Source organism: Rhinolophus sinicus, linkage group LG16 (genome assembly GCF_036562045.2).
Source record: "Rhinolophus sinicus isolate RSC01 linkage group LG16, ASM3656204v1, whole genome shotgun sequence".
Lineage (NCBI taxonomy): Eukaryota > Metazoa > Chordata > Mammalia > Chiroptera > Rhinolophidae > Rhinolophus > Rhinolophus sinicus.
This window is the reverse complement of record NC_133765.1, coordinates 21,372,028-21,393,954: the sequence shown is the minus strand read 5'-3', so window position 1 is coordinate 21,393,954 and position 21,927 is coordinate 21,372,028. Positions and strand designations below refer to the sequence as shown.

Here is a 21,927-nt window from a genome sequence, read left to right as displayed (position 1 = left end):
ATTAATAATAATTAGAAAAAGTTGCAAAACTAGTACCGAGGGGTCCTGTGTCCCTATTACTTAGATTCCTCCAATGCTAACTAACATCTTCCATAACTATAGGCCAATCCCTTTTTGTATTCCAGTGCCTCGTAGTAGGTATTCAATAAAGTTTACTGAATGAATATGCTTTTGTATAGAAAACTAACAGTATCATCCACTGATTTAGGAGGTTAGTTTCTCTATTTTATTTTATTACCTTTGAGCAGGTAATATATTCATGTGGGGTAAAATCAATAGGTACAAAGGGTACACAGTGAAAAGTAGGTCTCTCTCCTTTCCCTATCTCCCAGTCACCCAGATGCCTCTCCAGAGGCATCTATTTATTCCTTTCTTATGTCTCCTTCCACACATAGTTAATGTTTGCAAACCTTCATGTCTGTTGTCTCCTTGCCACCTCACCCCCATCGTAGCATACCATATGCACGTCTTTTTCACTTAGCAGTTTATACTAGAGATCATTCTATATCAGCTCATATAGTGCTTCTTCATTCAATTTAATGGCTATTTAATATGTATTTCATTAGATATTAAATGGCTGTACCATAATTTATTTAACTAATCCCTGACTGATGAACATTTAGGTTGTTTCCTGTCTTTTATCATTAAAAACAATACTGCAGTGAATACCCATGTCTGTTTCTATTTAGCCCAGATATAGTCTCTTTAGGTACTAAAGCATACGTTTACAAATTTGAAATCCCCAACCTTTCCTCTTTGGTCATATAAATAGAACTTCGATGGCAGAAAATTTCCCGAAGCTTTGTGTGCGTTTTTGGCCTAAGTCAGTGAGATTTGCCAAAGGTCTGGCCCCTTGAACCGATACTGATGCACCTGTTGTCAGTTGTTTTCATCTGAGTCTGATAAGAAGAGAAAGGAACAAGATAAGTTCCTCTCAGGATGCTCTACTAGGGGTGTGTCATCAAAGATAGTGAATGTGCATTACTTTTCTTCACTCCTATCACTTGATCCATCTTGCTTATCCAGTCCTTGCTCCTAGCCACTGGGTCTTATCTCTTATTCCAAGTTCTTTTCTATCTCCCCTTAACTGCCCACCAGATTTTGGTGAAATTTCATTACTCAGGAAACATCCCCATTTCTAAACAGCTTTACCCTGCTGAGAGATGAATCATGTTACCTTTGTGTTGCTGGCTGGTGTCTTATTAGCCATATCTTTCTTGAAGCAGAGGTTTTTTTATTTATTTATTTATTTTTTTTTTGTTTTTTTTTTTAAATTAAATTTATTGGGGTGACAATTGTTAGTAAAATTACATAGATTTCAGGTGTACAATTCTGGATTACATCATCTATATATCCCATTGTGTGTTCATCACCCAGAGTCAGTTCTCCTTCCATCACCATATATTCGATCCCCCTTACCCTCATCTCCCACCCCCCCACCCCCCGCCCCCATTACCCTCTGGCAACCACTAAACTATTGTCTGTGTCTATGAGTTTCTGTTTCTCATTTGTTTGTCTTGTTCTTTTGTTGTTTTTGGTTTATATACCACATATCAGTGAAATCACATGGTTCTCTGCTTTTTCTGTCTGACTTGTTTCGCTCAGCATTACTCTCTCAAGATCCATCCATGTTGTCACAAATGTTCCTATTTCATCTTTTCTTACTGCCGAATAGTATTCCATTGTGTATATATACCACAACTTCTTTATCCATTCATCTATCGAAGGACTTTTTGGTTGTTTCCATGTCTTGGCCACTGTAAACAAAGCGGCAATGAACATTGGAGCACATGTGTCTTTATCTCTAAATGTTTTCAGATTTTTTGGGTAGATACCCAGGAGAGGGATTGCGGGGTCATATGGTAATTCTATTCATAATTCTTTGAGGAACCTCCACACTGCCTTCCATAACGGCTGCACCAGTCTGCATTCCCACCAACAGTGTATGAGGGTTCCTTTTTCTCCACAGCCTCTCCAACATTTGTTATTATTTGTCTTGTTGATGATAGCCATTCTGACTGGGGTGAGGTGATATCTTATTGTGGTTTTGATTTGCATTTCTCTGATGATTAGTGATGTTGAGCATTTTTTCATATGTCTATTTGCCATTTGTATGTCCTCTTTGGAGAAATGTCTCTTCAAGTCCTCTGCCCATTTTTCAATTGGGTTGTTTGTTTTTTTGTTGTTGAGTTGCATGAGTTCCTTGTATATTCTGGATACTAGCCCCTTATCAGAGGCACTGTTTGCAAAAATTTGAAGCAGAGTTTTAAAAGTTGAAACCGGTTTCTTTTTTGACCCTTATCTAGGTTTTCATTGCAATGCCTGCAGGGAGGACTGTTGCTCTTCTCCACGTTCAGAATTTATTTTGGTCCCATGAAGCCCAGTGCTCCTATGCAGCTGTTAGTTAACAAGCTGCCCCAAATGTCTGCAAAATGGGAGGGATACACAATGATGAGCTTGTCAGTCATTCATTTAGTCCTTAATTCATGCAACAAATATTTATTGAGTGCCCACTCTAGGCCAGGCAGCCTCGGCCTAAGTCAGTGGAGACAAGATCCTTGCCATTGTAGAGTTTGTTCTCTGGAATGAGTGGATGTTGGGTGTGGAGGAGAGACAAAAATAAATAAGCAAATGATTTAGTATATTAGAAGGTGATAAATGCCACAGTGGGGGTGGGGAAAGGGGTTGGGTGAGGCAGGCTGAGAGAGGTTGGAAATCAGGGAAAGGGTGCACACTGCAATTTTAAAAAGAGTAGCCTAGGTAGCCCTTGCTGAGGGTGTGAAATTTGAACTAAGATTTCACAGAGCAGAGGATATCCTTATACAATATCTATCCTGTGTGTATGTATGTGCATGTGTTTGCATGAAAATACCACTAATGACTGAATTTTTGTTAACAACTCTATTGAGGTATAATTGACATACCATTAAACTCACCCTTTTAAAGTGTACAATTCAGTCGTTTTTAGTATATTTATAGAGTTGTGCAACCATCACCATTATCTAATTCCACATTTTCATCACCCCCAAAAGAAACCCATTAGCAGTCACTATCCATTCCTGCCTTCCCCTAGCTCTTACAAGCACTAATCTCCTTTCTGTCACTGTAGATTTGCCTATTCCATTTCACATAAATGGAATCGTACACTTTATGGTCCTTCGTAACTGACTTTTCACTTAGCAAAATGTTTTTAAGGTTCATCAATGTGTCAGTACTTCATTCCTTGACAAATAATATTCCATTTTATGAATATAGCACATTTGTTTATCCATTCATCAGTTAATGGTGACCTTGAATTTTAAATAACGCAAAGTGTTGTGGATGGGGAGTCGTAATTGATCTCTCCTTTAAGGACTGGACGGTGCCACCTGGGGGCACATTGTCAAGATGGATGTTGCCCAGTTCCAGTCAGCACTAGTTAGGCTTGGTTCTGGGGAAACTAAAAAGCCACCAAGTAGATCCCTACTTTTTCAGGTGCCTCCCTCCTGAGCAGAAGCTCTGGGTGGTCTAAATATGGCAACACAGATCTGTGGATTTTTTCAAATGTATTTTCTATTTCACATTTCGAAAATATATTGTACTACTTTAAAATGTAACTTTGGTAAGTTGTTTACCCAAGACAATTTTCAATGAGTTTTCTTTACTTTTTTTTTTGTTCTTTTTAAGATTTTGGGTGTGGTAGTAAGTAGAAGCAGATCATCCTAACCAAATATTTGCGAATATCTGAACAAAGCCATTCTGCTGAGAGAAGGAAAGACTCCACGAAGTGGGAATTGAATCTGAATTTTGAAAGAAGGGATTGATTCTCATAGAGTACTAGATGAGAAGGGAAACGGCATGTTCCAAAGAGGGGCAAGGACTTGAAAGTTTATCTTCTGGATGACCAGGAACCCCTGGGCCCTGTAGCACGTGTCTTCCGTACATTAATTTGGGAGCCATCAATCTGTGCACAAAGGGTTATGTTGGAAATCCTCTGGCTTTGTGCACACCGCAAGACTCAGAGTTTCAGAACTTCTCGAGTGGGGTGTTTGAGTTACAGTCCCTGGGGTTGCAGAAAGATGAACTCCATCAAAATCTAAATGGTTAAATGGCTCCCCCACACACACGTTAGGAGTAACTGTCTAAGCGACACCGGTGCAAGAACCGGACACGTCCCGGCATGGCGGAGCTGCAAACGGCCCCAGACTGCCACGGCCTTTTCCATTTGATCCTGGAGGTGGGGATGAGGGTGGAGGGTCGGGTGTAGGCGTCCAGCTTCAGGGAATTGTGGACTGGAGCGGAGGAGCCGGAAAGGACAAGGCCCTAATTCCTGCACGGGACTAGGAGGCGTGGGGCTTCCAGAGAGGACGAACATCACCACGGAGCAAGTTCCGATCCCCATTCCCGCCGAACTCTGGCATCCGCGACGAGTAATGTCTGCCGCGGAGCGTTGAGCGCGGCTGAGGCAGAGCCCAGACGAAGGGGCGGAGCGTGAGCGTGGGGGCGGAGCAGATACGGCAGGAGGCGGAGCGAGGACAATGGGCGGAGCAAGACCTTGGGCAGGAGGCGGGGCGAGAGCAGTGGGGCGGAGTGCAGACGGCAGGAGGGGGCGGAGATTAGGCGAGGAGGCGGGGCGCAGGCAGAGGCAGGGGCGGAGAGGGCAGGGGCGTGCCCGGCAGTAGGGCCCCGCCCCCCGCCGCAGGCGCGCCTGCCCCGCCTTCCCGCTCCCCCGGGAGGCCGTGGCGGTCGAGCGCGGGGAGGGAGGGGAGAGCGGGTCACGACGCTGCCGGGGCGGGGATAACCCCTCACGTGGAGCAGATGAAAGGGCCGCGGCGCGACGGCCGGGGGAGCCGAGCCGAGCCTGCGACCCACAAAGCCGCCGCCGCTGCCGCGATGGGGCTGTGAGGCGTCCGCCTGCGCTCGGTCCTCCGCCGGCCCGCGACTATGCCCGGCCGCGCCCGCCCTCCGCGCCCTCCCGCCGCAGGACCATGAGGCCGCGCTCGGGCGGGCGCCCAGGGGCCCCGCCGCCGCCGCCGCCTCCGCCGCCGCCCCGCGGCCCCCGCGGCCACCGCTTGCCGCCACCGCCGCCGCTGCCGCTGCTGCTTGGGCTGCTGCTGGCGGCCGCGGGGCCCGGCGCGGCGCGGGCCAAGGAGACGGCGTTCGTGGAGGTGGTGCTGTTCGAGTCAAGCCCGAGCGGCGACTACACCACCTACACCACCGGCCTCACGGGCCGCTTCTCGCGGGCCGGGGCCACGCTCAGCGCGGAGGGCGAGATCGTGCAGGTAGCTGCCCTCCGCCCGGGCTCCGCGCCGCCTCCGCCACAAGATGGCTCCGGGGGCTGCGCCCGCCGACCCCGCCGCGGGCTGGTGGGCGGGAGGGGCGGTGAAGAGGCTGGCGGCATCCCTCCCCGGCTGGCGGGCGGGCGGGACGCGGCCTCCAGGGCGCCGCAGTGGGGGGCGAGCGCACGTGGGGGCTCGTCCTTCTATTGGTCCTGGAACCGTGAGGGGAACCCCGGGTCTGGGTACCCACGTTGGGCGGCCCCCTTGGTCTGGTTGGGCATTTTGTTTTGCCTCAGGTGGAAGTCTTAGGAACTACCTGTTGAATGCCAACTTTGAAAAGATGAATGATGGAAGGGGTGGCTTGTTTCAGGTAGCAGGTTTTGCCTTCCATCCACGCATGTTATTTTTTTTAAATTTTATTTAGGGAGGGGTGGAGTAGCCAGGTTTGTCTGAGGGGCTGCACCATCACGTTCCCCTGGAACCTGCCGCCAGCCTTATTGGGGGCTGACCCTCCTGCAGGATTCTGGAGGAGCAGCTGCAGGCAAGGGAGCAGGGGGAGCTGACCCAGGAGGAGTGGGGATCGCGGGTGCCCTGGAGTGGCCGTGGAAGGCAGCCCTCACTGCGTGCCTCAGATTACAGAGGGTGGGAGGGAGACTGCCTGCGCACTCCTTGGCCAAGGACTTTTGCGGAGGGCCTGGGAATCGGGAGGCAGGGTCGCTCACTGACAGGGCCTCCACCTTGCTCCCAGTGAAAGGTCTGTATTTCAGAGCAATCTGGTTAGGGAGAGCTTCAAGCTGAGCTCAAGCCTCTGCGGATGGTGAACTGAGTAGATGCCTTTCGCTTCCTTGGCTATGATTTTACCAACTTGCTAGTGGACAGCCAGCACACTTGTGGCTGTTAATATGCATGCCTAGGATGGGGGCGATTTGAAATGGTTGGTTTAACTTTGAAGCTTTTGGGCGGATAGCTGCGGGGCCCAAGCTTTGGGCCTTCTGCGCTTTCCTCTTGGATGAGTTATGAATGAAGAGAAGGGGACTCTATGGAATGACTGCATAGCAGCCTCTTCCTTTCCCTGCTGTAGACTCAACGCTCTGCGTGGATACGACATGGAGCTGCAGATAGGACAGGGAGCTGTGCAGCTGGGCTCCTTACAGAGGTGTGTCCCTAAAAGCTGGAGGAGACACCTCTGTTGGACGATTAATCAGCAGCATTGCCTTACAGGGTTCTCATTCCCATCTTAAACTTCTGGTGGTAGAAAGAAGGGGAAATATGTTGTTTGAGTCCTGTGACTACATACGTTAAAGGCTTGGGGACACTTTTCTTTGTTAATGTTTAATTTATAAGTTGGAGAGAGGATGCTCTGCTGAAGATTCCTACCCATTTCAGTTGCAGCCTTCAAGAATAGTTTGAATCTTAGAGCTTGTTACTTGTGACTCCTTGTTTCTCTTTGAGGCTTTCACTGTGCCCTCATGGCTTTAGAAATGTTTGATTTACAGTCTCCCAAGAGAAAAGATGTTTTAACATGACATTTCACTTTTTGAAGGAGACTTTTGAAGTTTGCGATTTTTATCTGCAGTGTTTTAACTTGTCCTCTTTCTCTATGGTAGTTTGTCTGGCGAGCTATCCATTATGAGTAGTGCTATACTTTGGAGATAATCTTGGGTTCACCATTTAATACAAAATTAGCAGTTTAAACACACCATTTGTAACTATTTTATCCTTGTGAGTAGAGAGATAATGTGTGAATTTGGCAGAAGGAATCTATTCTTCTTTGAAACTTTTTGAAGTGCTTATCTAACTCTTTTGTAGTCCATTAGCCTAGCCAAAAAAAAAAAAGAAAAGAAAAAAGAAAAAGAAAATTAAGTCAACAATTGCTAAGTAAAGAAAAATGACTTAAATGGTATTTAATAAGTTTACCTGTTAAGCAATCACTAATAGGTGTCCTTAATTCCCTTATAACTGCAGTAATGTTAGTGAGTTTATCCGAGCTGTTTGACTAGTCATTTCTTGGTGTTCTTACTCTACGTCTTTAATAACTTTACTTGCTGAACCTCTCTGTGCACAGAAGGAACGCAGTGTAGCTTTCAGGGCTGTGTGTGTACAGAGACTGGCATGCTTTTATTAGTTCTTCGAATACACTGCTCAATTTAAGGAACTGGTGTGGCCCCCTGTCAGCTCTGAAAAAGGTTTTTGTAAGGAAAGTTGATGTTTTAGGACTGCTGAGAGGGAATGTAACATTTTGCCTGAGAAATGAGAATGCAGAAGAAACAAATTGGTGTTTAGCTTCAGATTAATCATGTTTTGTAAGTGCCCTTGTTGAACTTTTCAAACCTTTTATTTACTCTCTTTAAAAAAGACTTTGCATGATTTGCTATTTAATACTTTATGGTCTTCAGAACAGTTCATTTTCCTAAACTAAACCTAAGTAGCGGCACTATAGCATTGCCTTTATTTCCAGTGGGGTTCGGTAGCACTGTTCATGCTTTAGGGGAGGGAAAATACCCTGTTTGGGAGTCTCTCTCCTTTAAGAATGCTAAGATAGGAAATTGGTTGGTATTACTGATTTGTTTCCCTCCCTGTTACATGCAATGAAAGTATGTGTGTGTGTATATATGTTGATATAGTGGATGCCTTATCACAATCTGGTTTGCCCAGATACTTCAATCATTTGCATGGATTAGGGTAGGGGGAGGCCTGGTTAGGAAGAGTGTGTGTGTGTGTGTGTGTGTGTGTGTGTGTGTGTGTGTGTGAGAGAGAGAGAGAGAGAGAGAGAGAGAGAGAGAGAGAGACTGAGAGAGTAAGTAATTCAAACCTTGGGATTAGTCACAGGATTCTTGGTTCTCTGCTTGTGCATTTTCGGCTTAAATAATTTTCCCAAGGTCACAGTGTACTCTGTAAGAAGAGGGGATTTTTCTTTTTTTTTTTTTTTGGACATCATCATCTGTGAAAGTGTGAAAACAATGTGTGGATGTGAAATGCTATTAATTACTTTTATTATCTTATTCATGCAGCATCAAAGCCTATTTGCTTGTAAGAGTGTTAGGCATACAGTGTGAATGCTGGAGGAATTAATTACACTTTTCCTGTAGTTCTGAAGTGTGGAACTTTACAGGGTTCTTAGACATATTGATATATATTTCATCTTTGAACCAATTTGTTGCCATTAATGAGATCATTATCTGAAACTTTCAGACTTGGCCGTGCAACTCACGTGGTTAGTGATGTTTAATAAGGCCTGATTAGACTCTGGCTAGTGGTATGTGGATTGGTTAAACAAACAGAAAATTTGCATCGCTCGAGATGAAAGATTGTTTTAAAGTGGAAATGCTTTCTTTTTTTTTCTCTTGAAGTCAAATATTTAGAAACGCTTGAGAAATTCATTTGTAGAAGGAATCTGAATGATAGGTTTTGTGTAACTTTAAAATCCGCCTTTCTGGATCCTGGGTTAAGTGTTGAATAGTTTTGAAAGCAGAGGAGAGCTGAGAACATTTAAGAACTAAGCCGGTGCCTTTAGCTATGAGGGATGGGAGGAGAGCTGGATGGTAGGTTCCAAAGGCTGAGTGAGGTCCTTAAATATCCAGTGTTAACTGAGGGTTATTATAGAGAATAATTTTAGGAAACTAATTCCTCTGCCGTGTTTTCCTGTCAGTGTATTTCTGCAGTTTAGCATTTGATCAAACACTTTCTTTTCATCTCCATTTTAAGTTACCAGGCCTGCCTCTAAAAATTGACTTGGCCTAATAGAACAATTGCGTGCTGACAGCTGACCTGGATTTGTGCAGAAAGGGATTGCCGACTGTATTGTCAGAGGGCCTTTATAGGTTAAAATCAAGCATTGATTTGGCGAGAAAACATTAGGACTGTTTTGTGACCTTATGAATTCTTAGAGGCTCTTATTTTCTGTCTTCCCTGAGATCTCACGGGAGTTAGTAATACAGTTTTTAATGGAGATGCAGATGGGAGTGGGAGGTAAGTGTGGAGTCTGTAGACTAGAAGGAAGGTACTAATGGCTTCCATTAATGAACATTTATTGTGTACAGGGCGCTATGCCAAGCACGTCACATGTTTGTTCATCACATCTTGACATTAACATGAAATTAGCAACTGTTGTTAACCCATTTTACAGAGGAGGAAACTGAGGCTGAGAAAGGCAACTTGACTTCTCCAACCTCACACCGCTAGCAAATGATAAAACCTGGATTAAAACCCAGGTCTGTCTGGCCCCTTTGTTCTTATGTTTGCCAAGTAGATAGACTTGGTTGGTTAGGATTTTGACATTAATTCAAGTCTTAATTTGCCACAGTCTAGTATAGGGGTTTGTAACCTGAGAGTCATAGACTTCCAGTGATGGCATGTGAATCCCTGAAATGATGCATATAGTCTTGTGTGTGACTTTTATTTTCCTGAGAAGAAATGCAGTTTTGCCTCTTAGAGGGTTCTGTGATACCCCTTTTCCCCAAGAGGTAAAAAAGGAGGCACTAATCTAGTACTTGTCATCAAATAGTGCATTACTAACAATTTGAGTGGAGCGACGTGGGGCTCAGGCTGGCAAGAGTGGTGGTGAAGTCTGTGGGATTGTAAGCCTCCATTCAGCACATTCATTTGGTAGATGTTTACCGAAGCCCTGTTCTGTACCAGACGCTGTAATGCCTTCTGGACTTCACTGTCTCTTACGAAGACAGCCATGTATGGATAAATAATAATCCTTCCCAACTGGGTTTCCCCACAGAATTGAGCCCTTAGTCTCTAAGGCATTCATTGTCTATAATGGATTAACTTCTCTCCTGTGCATCTATCTAGTATTAATTAAGTTTGTCATCCTTGGGAGAAGTGAGAAAATAATCACTCAAAGTATTTTCCGCATTTAGATGGTCAAGTGCAAGAAGGTAACAACCGTTCACCATTCATTGAGAAGCGAGATGGAGCATCTGTCAGTGTTGCAGTGCCTTAACAGCCACGCCTCACACCTTCCCTTGTGGACCTGGGCATTATGGGGTCCGGTCTGTTTGTTTTTGCTCATCCCTGGATCCACCCCTGGGTGCCCAGTGCCTGGTACTTACCAGACACTCAATATTTAGTCAATGAATGATGGATTTAGAGTGGATATCAGGCAGGCAGTGGGGCTTAATGGGTTTGGATTAATTGATGAGAACACTTTCATTTGGCTTGGTTAATACATTCTGGGGCTGTCTTTCCTTTTTGGTTGTTATTTCCAGAAACTTGATTGATTAGTTGGAAAGAGTGGACCTCTGTCTGGTTCTGGCAGACTCACTGGTATCACTATACCAAGTCGTGTGAGAGTGACCTGTGTGTGCGTGTATTCAGGGGCAGGATACCTGGCATTACGAAGGTCTGAAGATGTTCTTTGCTTGATAAAACACTTGAGTACTGAGAAGGCCCTAATGTGGGCAGCTGTTATGGATGGACAGACACTTGAAGAGTAGTTCGTGGCCAAGCCCACATGTCCCTGAGAGTAAATGTAGAAGCTTTGTACTCAGAATCGTCGTAAAGTTGAATATATGCCGTGTGAAACCTTGCTTCTTGATGGTGTTTCTCAAGTCTGGAGAATGTGGATTTGTTGTCGTGACAAAAATGACATGTGAGTCGATCTTCATAATCAGAAAAACCAGATTCAGCCCTTTCCTGTGTTAGATGAGGAGACTGAGGGCCAGAGAAGTGAAGGGCCTCACCCAGGGCCACGTGGTGATGGCCCTGGTTTAATATTCAGGTCTCCTTACTCCCAGGCTTGGAGCCTTTCTGTCATCCATGGCTGTGCCTCGGCTGGGCGTCCTAGGGAGAGCAGAGATAGCAGGGTGCTTTGTGATCACGTGTACACTTGGGGAAGGCCAGGCCTTCTTCAGTTGTCCATTGGGTTCAGGCGGTTGCTTTTCTCCTCTAATTTCGATATTGTGAGTTGCTCAGTCTTCCTCTCTGTCAGAGCTTTTAAAAGTAGCTACTAATGATAAAGTGCTTCCTATGTGCCAGGCACTGGGCGCAGGGCTTTGCTCACATGTGACAGGCGAGGTAAATGGCATGTCTTAGGTTTTTTAGAGGATGAAACCAAGCTCGGAGAGGTCAAGGCACTTGTGGAAGTCACTGGATACGTTGGTGTAGGGCAGAGATTCACACTTAGGTCTTTCTCATTCTAAGCCATTTCTGTTTTTACAAGAGTGCTTCGCTTGACACTTCTGCTTTCAATTAGAATATGGGAATTGATGGAGAAATTTAGAGTCAGATATAAGCCCAGACTGATTGATCAAGAAATGAATCTGTCTGAAGCTTCAACTGAGAAAACTGCCCTTACAAAGATTTATTTCCTATCTTCCTTCCTTCCTTTCCTTTTTTTTTCCTTCTTCTTTTTTTAATCACAGAAGTCTTTTTCTAACTTGTTTTTTTCCACAAAGAACCCATCTGGTAAGTTTGGGAAGAGGGACCAATGACTTGAAGTATCCAGCTGTCACTCGATGGCACTTCCGTTGTTTTTTTGCTATTGGGAAAGTTGGACCGGCCCTAGTGTTCTGGCATTTAAAGGGATTTCTGGTGTGAGACACACCTCCTTCCTGTGGCTGACTTTTTCAGAGCCATTTTGGATTCTGCATGGCAGTCTCCAAAGAGGTCCTGTCTTGTGTTCATCACTTCTTCTTTTGCACAGGCTGTGTGTTCCCTGACTATTTGATTGAAAAGACTAAGAACCTAAATCCGTGGATGCTCCCTGCTCATTCTGTCCTCCTGGCTGTTACCATTGACTGTGGGTGCCACATTCCTTTAGTGGGTGCCTCATTCCTTTAGGCTGACATTCGCTGCTACCTTCTGTCCACCAGACCCTGTGTGAGGCAGGGCAGCAGGTGGGGATGAGGAAGATGCTGTCCCTGGCCGCAGGCAGCTGAGCGGAGGGGACAGTCAGCATGGGAACCACGGTCCTACCTGGGAGGACACGTTCACAGGATACGGGAGAACCCCTGGCCCAGGGTGCTGAGTTTCAGATGGGAACCCCATTCTGAAGAAACACGTATGTAATGACACAGTATGCATATTTGCACCTTCTGGCCTTTTCCAACTCATTTCTACCTACTTTTGAGGTTAAAGCTGATAACCCCTTCGTGGAGACGTGCCTTTCTGCCTGTCAAACAGGATAGGGAGGAGGTAAAGAGTAGAGGTTCTTTGTTCCATTTGTAGCTTGAATGAGATGTTTGAAAACCTGACTTTTAGTGGTTCTGTTGACTCATGATAGTGTGAAGAGAATGAGGTCAGCTGGCCCATTGTGGTTCAACGGAGAGCATTTTATTTTTATTACCCTTAAGATGTGTTGTAAGACTTGATATTCATCCCCTTCTCTCCCTCCCAGCCAGTGTAACATGGTTGTTTAGAAACTCAGTTTGTAGTGGTGATTTGGTGAAAAAAAGACTTTGATGATCTTAGAAGTTTGATGTGAAAAATGTATGTTGGAATGGAGACTTCTGGTTTCCTGGTGCAGAAGCTATTGCATGCAACAGGTCATGGTTGATTAGAGGTATGTAAGGTCCCATCTAGTGCTGTAAGAATTTCATTAAAGCTTCATTTTTCACTCAACCTTAATTTGAGTACAGTAACTGGTCAGAGACATTTATTGAATTCCTACTATTGATACAGCCTAGAGAAGACACATGGCTTTTATGTACCCATGCTATAGTTTTTATGCACCCCTGATACGTGGTTTTTAGATGTTATTTCTGGGATTTCTCCCATACAAATATGAGCAGTTGAGTTAGCTCCAGAGGAAACTGAGTCTGAGGCTCTAAGTAAGCTGCTCGAGGTCACAGAGCTAGGAATGAACTTGGGTCACTGGAAGCCAAAGCTTACTGACCTGAGACTTGGGTATATTTTGGTAAGATTAGGCAAAACTGTGAGAATAGATTCATTTGGTATTACCTCTATTTGGGGCCAAAATCATCCTTTAAAAAAATCATCTATAACTTATTATTTAATTATACAAATAATACATGTTTATTATAAAATACAGAAGAGTATGAAGAAAAAATCCATCCCACTACTTACAGATAACCTCTGTTAACCTTTTGTGTTTTGGTATAATTTTCTTTTTTTCTCTTGAGCTTGGAGGGATTTTAAAGGAAATTGGGAAAAACATTACCTGGTGTTTATAACTCTTCGTACACCTTGAGTATTTTCCTTTTACTAAATGCTCTGAAACACTCCTAGTGTCTGTGCAATATATTTTTCCCCCCTTATTATAAGTAATGCTGTGAAGAACATCCTTTTTCTATCTCTTGATTGTTTTCATAGGGTAAAGTTCTAGAATTAGGACCCCTGGGTCAATGGGTATAAACATTTTTAATGTTCCTGCTACGTGTTGTCAGCTTGGTCTGCAGAAGAGTGGCTCTAGATTATACTCCCCTGCCAGGTTGGGACACACGTTTCCACATATACCTGCTCACAGTGGGTAGTATCTGTTTCTTAAAAAAACAACAAAAAAAGCCCAACCAAAAAAACAACTTTGTAAAAGTCTATATATCCTGATCGTTTAGTGAATCCTAAACACTGGCTTCCCCCCGCCATGAGGATCTGAGTTATGACTAATGTCCACACTGAAGGGAAGGTACCTGGCGTGGTATCTGGGTACCTCCCTTGTAGGTGTGTCTGAGCACGATTCAAATCAGCACGCTGCCCTGGTGTTTTGGGCAGGGACCTGGTGGCTGTCCAGGCAGCTAGATGGCCGTGCTCGGAGGCCTAGAGAAGACCTCACCGAAGGCAGGGCAGTGCTGTCGGCACACCCCGTGGCAGCGATTGTGGCCTGGGAGGGGGCTGCTGCACTCCCTGTTTTCTACCCTGCCTTTCCCTTGGCACAGGCTCTCTGCTTATAAACAGGCTGGGTTTGGAAAGACCATATAAATCTGTCTTCTCACTCACAGTGACGCTGTCAGTCTGTGATGGGCAGAGATGCAAGTAGAGCCATGCACCAGATATCAGGGATGCATTCAAACAGCAGGTCCCTGCGCTGAAAATGGCTTCATATTTTGTTTGATCCCTTAAAAAAACCTTACATAAAAATCTGGGGCTTTGGCTCTTCTTGAAAAATTGAAAGATCTGGCAGCGTTGGGTCCACCCACATTCTCGCGTGGCAACACCCTGGCCTGCCCCAGTGGCGTCGCAGTTCTCTTTAGATGGGACATGGGCCTTCCCGTTCACGCGAGTCTTCATTGCATGACTTCAGCTTACTGCCCTCACTGGTAATTACTTCTACCAATGCCTGGCCCCTGTAGGCGTTGGGCTTTGCCATCTTTTCTGTCTCGGAAAGATCTGCCGCTGAAAGCTTTTAGGTTGCACTTGGTGAGTCTCCTTCCTTTCCTTTTTCCACCATCCAGTGTGTCTGATGTCCAAGAGTGGCGTGGTGACACTTCAGTGGGCCCCATGCAAGTGGGGAAGGCCGAACTGGCCCTGATGGGACTGAGTGCTCTTTTTACTTTAATACGGCTGCTTCGATTTTCTCTTGTTCTTCTTGAAGGCTGAAGTCTCAGCCATTTGGCCTGTGCCTGCATGAAGGTCTTTGTCCCTTCTCTCTTGTGGCTCCTTGGTTTCTTTTGATTACTAGAGTTACTGTTTGAGCTGAAGAACACCCTGAAACTGCTTTGGCTCAGCTCTCCTTTTACAGTGAGGGGACTGTTGGCCAGGGCCTCGGGCCTGTGATCACAAGAGGAGCTGGGATTAGAACTTGGGTCTTGGTGCTTTCACGTGCTTGTCTTTCTAGAATGGCATCCCACATTGATGGTTGAGTCCCAGAAAATCTTCCATGTGCCTGGAGCTTTAGGGTCCCTAGAGTACTTTCACTATCTCGTTTTATCCTCCCAGCTGTGAGTGCCTTCCCCGGCTTCTGCCCCAGGAGGCAGGCTGCTGTTCAGGTTGTCCTGGTTGCCAAGGCTTGTCCCACACTTGACACAGAATGCTTTTCTTTGTACCTAATTGTACACTCCTACTTAAATGCAGTTGACATTGTGTGTTCAGCACCTTTATGCGATTTTTGGAAATATCACTGGGTACCTGGAGACTTGGCCTCTTTTCAGCACGGGCCTCAGTCTTGGAGTGGGTGGTAAGCAGGCAGCTAATGGCATGTAAAGAATGTTGCAAGCTTGACTTGCAAAGCCGTTTCAGAATTTTAGTCAAGGTAGCTTGTGGCCAAGTCAAAGGGAAATGGTGGTCTCAAGACGATGCTTGATTTGCTCTTTCCTTGTTGACCTTACTTCTTCAAGCCAGATGCTGCCTCACGTTCTCTTGCCTCCCATCAGTTCTTCCCCTCTCCACCATTCATCTTTCTGAAGTAACCCCTGATCTTGTTACTCCCTTGATCAAAATCTTTCAGGATCATGCCGTGGTTTACTAGTACTGAGCCGAGTACGGAGGTGGCCTGGGCTGTCTCTCCAGCCTCTCTGCTGTCTATGGGATGTGGACCTGGGTCCTGTGTGTTTCTGCCCTGATTCACCGAACGGGTCCTAGGCTCTCTTGCCTCTGTGCACGTCATTTTGGATTGCCCTTCTGTGGGGACACCTTTCGACTCCCCCACGTTGCCGACCCCCATCTTTGCCCGCTAATCTTCCTTTCTCCTCTCCCAGCTGTAACACTTCCATTCCTTCCCATCAAGCATTTCCACGTGCTACCGGTGCATTCCTTTGAATCAAATCATTCCTTTTTCCACGTCTCAGCTGGTCTTAAATTCCTTATTGTAGCTATCTTTTATTAATGTTTTCTTTCCCCCACAAGATCACAGCTCCCCGTAGATAGGGATTGTCTTACTCATCCCCCTATTGCTTTACAATAAAACTCTTACATATTTACCAAATTGAAATTCTTCGAGATCAAAACACTTTGGGATAGGATAGCGAGGGGGATGTGATGTGGCCAGAAGAAGACTTGGCTTTTTGAGGGAGAACTTTCTGTGATTGTGGAAATAATTCACAAGCAGTTTTCAGACATGGGTGTTTCCTAGGACTACCCCAAATAGTTGGAATGGATCAGACTCTCAAAATAATCTCACCTTGCCTCCGCTCTCCAGGAGGTCTGGGAAAATGAGATGGGACAAGGAAATGACACCATCTGACTCCTCCCAGCCTGGCGTGTGACTGCTTGGGTGAAGTCTTCAAAGTCTGCTGGAGAAGAGACCATGTCAGCCTGGCTGTAGACTTTTAGGGAGTGTGTTTTATTTAAATATGAATCATATTTTGGTGTCATTTAGAAAACGGGTCCTTCTGGGGCCTAGCAAAGGTTATCTGTAGTTGCAGAATGACCCATCAGAAGCAACTGGAAGTGCGTCCTTACTTAAATTTGTACCATAGTGTTTCCTGGATACCCCTTTGGAAGTTCTGGCATGGGCATGGATCCTGTGCTTAAGTGCTGGGTGGGAAGCAGTTTTGAAGGACTACAGTAGTATTCCTAAAGAGGCAAGCAGACTACGTGGGGGAGAAATTGAGATTTCAAGTTAATAAACATTTGATTTTCTACTCTTTATGGGGCCCATTCTAAATATTTAGGAATTACTAAATTACGGTAGGTCCCCCATTCCATTCCAAGACCCTCAGTGGATGCTTGAAATCGTGGGTACTACCAAACCTTATATAAACTATGTCTTTTTCCTATACATACATGTTTTCCCTTACCGGAAGCACTTTATGGCATCTCTTTGGCATATCTGAATTGCCAGCGTCACGACGCTTGTGCTTTGCGGTCATTATTAAGTAAAATCAGGGTGACTTGAACACAAGTCCCACGACACTGCGACTGTTGATCTGATAACCAAGATGGCGACTAACTAATGGGTGGGCAGCACGTACAGCAGGGGTGGGGTGGACAGAGGGATAATCCTCGTCCCGGGTGGGACGGAGTGGGAAGGCGCGAGAGTTCATCACACTACTCAGAATGGTGTGCAATTTAAAACTTTTAAATTGTTTATTTCTGGAATCTTTCATTTAATATTTTCGAACTGTTACTGACTGTGGTAACTGAAACTGCGGAAAGCGAAACCACGGAAAGTGAAACCGCGGATAAGGGGGGACTACTGTATTGCGTAGTGATGTGTATGTTGGCATGTTGAGATTCTTTGGTTATTGTTTTTGTGGAACAGTGGCTATTATATGGGCTATCCATGATGTGTTACACTTCACTTGTACTAAAGGGTTTCTGTGCCTTTTCATGGCATGTCCTCTCCAGAAACGTTCCAGTGTCTATCAGCCCATGTTCCCCTCATCTAGGAAGCTGAATGAACTGCTTATATATAGTTTTGAAGTTTTGGTGTTATTACGTTTAAATCTCTAGAACACATAAACTCACTTGTGGCATTAAATGTGCCGTGCGGGTGATTTCAAGTTCCAGTGGCAGCGGTAATTTTTGCATTTCCTGACTCTTGTGTTTAAATGTGCAGTCTCAACATTGCATCACCATAGGTTTTCACATTTAATGAATATTTATGTTGAGCTGAGTTCTATACGAATGCGGTGGTTTCTGACTTGATTATAGCTTGCTGTGTACTGTGGCGAGGAGTGCCGTACAGACAACAGAATTGGCACACGTCTCAGCATGCCAAGCCCTGGCGGATGTGGTTAGGGACCACGGTGACTGGTGCTCTGGTTGCCATAGCAACCTTGTTTTTGGAAGGGGGAGGCTTTAAAACAACTATGGGATGGGGTAGAACAGTTTTGAATATTCCAAGTAAAATTATTGCCTATATGCATCCCTATAAGAAGATGTAGAAAACTTTAGAATTCTTACTATATGCTCAGATAACATTAATTGATTTTCTTCATAATTTATTTTCTTAATTTATTTATGCAAGGCTGTTTTAATTGCCCTCTTGCAAACTTGTAGAAGTTATATAGTGGGCCTTTCGTGTATGAATGTCTTCCCTACTTGCTGCAGGGCAAATAGGGAATCTTCTGTCTCTTACTGTAACAAACCCCTCCCACCCCCTACCAAATCCCTTGCCCTCTAGTAACTCTAACCTAGGGATGGATGGCTGATTGTGGGACGGGGAGGAAAAGAAGAACTGGAGAGGTGAATGGGGGGGGCTCCCCCTCCCTCAGCTTGTTATTTTCTTTCCTCCCTACTTCCCCTCCCAAGAAGGCCTATTCTATCCCCTCCCTATTATATATTCAGCAAAGACTGGTCACCGGTGCCATCACCCATAAGTGGGGTCTTAGGGTGTCCAGCTCTCAAAGTCGGGCATTCAGAGCTGGGGCTCCTGGGATGTGTCCCTGGCATCCCACCCTGGAACCCTGTTCTCCCCTTTGCAAATGGTGTCCATGCGTGATGAATGCGGTGGAGCTGGATTTGTGCAGTGAAATGTCTGGAAGGGAATGGATGGGACTCTCAAGCACAAGCCGCTGTCCTGGCGCCCCTTTACAGGAGGAGACCCGAGCTACCGGAGACGGTGACTTGTGCAGCTTCAACAGCTCACACAGTCGTGTGTGGTGGGGGGCCTGCCCTCAAGGCTCATCACACAAAAAAGCAACCCACCCCCACCCCTTTGAACGGCAGTACACTATTTCAGAAGCGGAGGCTGACCACAGGTTTAATATTTTCTTGATGACTTGGAGCTACCTCTGTGACTCTCCTTTAGATTGTATCCTTCTTCAGGGCAGGGCTGGTATCTCAACCTTTTGACATTTTCCCACTCCAACACAAAGGACCGCATGGTGCAAATTAGGAAAGGCTGTCCCTTCCTCAAGATACCTCACTTCTCTTTGCCATGAATGGGTCATAATGTGGATGTAGAATGGCCACTGATGTGAATGGCACCCCCTAGAGTTGTGCAGTGTACAAGGCCGTCTCCTTGTTGACTGATGTGGCACCTGTCTGGAAGTTGTTCCCTCTTCTCCAGTTCTGATTTGCTGCTTCTGATTTCTGTCGTTCATTCCTAGAAAACCAGGAAACCATGTGTATTGGAATTGAGTATAAAGTTAGGAAACAAGATAACGGAGAGTAAGGAGTTTAGGACACGGATTCTTGACACCTGCTTTGGCTGCTTTTCTGCTTTGTGCTCACTGGAGTGGGGTCCTCAGACTTTGGGTGCATTATAATTAAAAGGTAGGCCCTTTATGGAGCAGAAATGGCACCACCATTATTTTATGGGAGACTATACACATGTATTCCTAACAACCGACTTATAAGTTAACTTTTGGGCTATATCCTGATTTGGGTAGAAGTTCTCTTTAGTTCTATGTTATAACTACAACCTTGAGCCAGCTGTATCTAAGAGGAGTTGGGAGGACGCTTCCTTGTCATTGGATGTTGATATGGCTTTAGAAGCAGTAGTTTTCAACTTTGCTATGCAGATACCCAAGGTCTGTCAGGTTCCTTAAAGCATGTTGTAAATTTTGTAGAACGAAGTGTTTCTGGATTTCCCTTGCTGATGGGAGACGCAGCCGAGTGCCAAGTCTGGAGCCAGACTGCCTAGGATTGGATCCTGACTCTGCCAGTTTTCTGCTGTGGAAAGGTGACTCTGCCTCTCTGCCTCTCAGTTTCTTTATCTGTAAAATGGAGCTAAATCTTTCCTAGAGTTGTTGCGAGGATTAAATGAGTTGCAGCATGCAAGTTTGTTTAGTGAGGATGAGGATGAAGAAAGTAACATACATAACTTCCATGATGTCTCTCACCTAAACTTAATATTTATGTTGTAGTTCCCAAATGGTTAAAAATTTTTTATTCTGAAGTGGGTGTTTATCAGGGTTTAAAGAATTCAAAGGTCTTACTCATTGAGAAGTGACCGTATCGTAGCACATTTCTTAATGTGCTCAGTGCCTGACTACTTGCACCTGAGTCCCTTCTCCACTAGTGGGGGGGCCCATGAACTCCCCAGAGTGATGCTTTCTTCTTTTTTTTAAAATTTTATTGGGGAATTTTGGGGGACACTGTGTTTCTCCGGGGCCCATCAGCTCCAAGTCGTTGTCCTTCAATCTAGTTGTGGAGGGCGTAGCTCAGCTCCAAGTCCAGTTGCTGTTTTCAATCATTAGTTGCAGGGGGCGCAGCCCACCATCCCATGTGGGAATCGAACCGGCAGCCTTGTTGTTGAGAGCTTGTGCTCTAACCCACTGAACCATCCGACTGTCCCCCAGAGTGATTCTTAAGCCCTCTGTGAGAGGCTCCGGGTTCATTCCTCCCTGATCCCCAGTTCTCTTTTAACCTCTGTTTCCTGGGAGGGATGCTTTGTCACAGCTTTATCTGCTCATTTCTACGCTCTATAGCTAGAGCACTGTCCAAGCCCTGAGTGTTGTAAGTGGGGCACGTGTACGCACATAGACACACACATGTGAACTGCATGGCCAGTGTACCGGAGGCTGGATTGCTAGGCCAGCCTGCCTGTTCCGAGGCCACATGGCCTGCATACGGGCATGAGTGCTGTGAAGGAAAGTTGGGTGGTGGATTGCTTCCCTGGCCCCGGCCAGGACACGTGGAATGTTGTGCTGTGCCAAGGCTGCGCTCTGGGGGCCTAATTATGTGGGACCTGCGGCGAGCACAGGAGACTTCAGCACTTGGTTTGATCCAGTGTGCGATTTTGCCAAAGCAAATACTTTATTAATCTTAACCCCCCCCCCCAAATTAGACACATTGACTTTTTCTAAAAATGGGAATGATAGTAGTGTATTGTGTGTGTGGGTTTTTTTTTTTTTTTTTGGGGGGGGGTTTAACTCCCCTAACCCCCTTCTGCCAAGACGGGGCTGTGCATTCCTCTCCTTGAATGGAGAAGGTAGTTTCCATCTCTGTCTACCCTCTTCTCGCACATTCCTGAGACTGGGTGATAGAAAGATACCCCTTCTCCTTTTGTGCAGGTGTGCTTTTCTCCTTGCTTTCTCAGAAGTTCCACTACTTTCTACTTCAAGGCCAAAGAGTCTTGCTCCTGAAAGGATCTGCCATCCTGATGGAGCTTCCCTAACCGGGGACTCTGCCTGGTGTCCTTAGGATTCTGATCTAGAATGCATGTAGGGAAACTGTTGGGGCACTTCCTGTTGACCTTGATTGTGTCTTGGGAGGCTCCGCCATAATTTCTCTTGTGGCACATGAGTGAATGAACGAAGTCAGTAGAGGAAAGGCTTCCCACTTGACACCCTCACAGCATCTTGGGTAAAGGACATATCGTTGGGTAGAATGAATCTGATATTGGAAAGTGAGCTTTTCTAGTCCAAACTAGAAAATAAAATGTCTCTAAATAAGCAAGCGCCCTAACGTTACCATGGAAAACAATTATGGGTGAGCCTTCTCCCTTCTCTTCGCTTGGCCTCTGCCTTGAAGTCTGAGGGGACCTGGTAGGATTTACCAGCTTTGAAGTCCTAAGGTGCTGTTTTAATACTTTTCTTCTACGTTGCAGGTTTCGAGACCGATTTAACTAGATTCTGGAGGGAGCTTAGTTTACAGCGTTCTTAAGAGCTCGGACAATCTTGAAAGAGTTAAACTCTAATTAGCTCATTCCTAAGGTATTTAATGCCCTTATTAAAACTCAACTGCTCGTTCACTTTTTTCTTCAGTGAATCAGATTTCTTGAGGAGCTGAGCCTTGCTCCTCAGATCACAGGCTCACATGTTGAAGCTGGCAGTGCTAGAGGCTAGTTCCTATCTGTGTGACAGCATTTTTAATTTCACAGGACCGCCTTTGATGTTCCCAAATATTTATAGGCAGCTTTAGATCATTTCAGTGT

At 45.4% G+C, this 21,927-nt stretch overlaps 1 protein-coding gene across 2 annotated transcripts in view; it reads left to right on the top strand.

Annotated features, from left to right (window-relative positions):
* Positions 1-4,745: 4,745 nt before the first annotated feature.
* ZNRF3 (zinc and ring finger 3) overlaps positions 4,746-21,927 on the top strand; it is a 139,756-nt gene continuing 122,574 nt past the window's right edge. Inside the window, exons 1-2 of one of the 2 annotated variants that reach the window (XM_074321734.1) lie at positions 5,138-5,261; positions 19,619-19,731. Coding sequence is in view for 1 of the 2 variants with exons in the window: in XM_019743118.2 (XP_019598677.2) it covers positions 4,968-5,261 (294 nt within the window). In the remaining variant the exon portion in view is untranslated. Of the gene's footprint in view, positions 5,262-19,618; positions 19,732-21,927 lie in introns of both variants that reach the window. The other variant, XM_019743118.2, reaches the window with a different exon arrangement.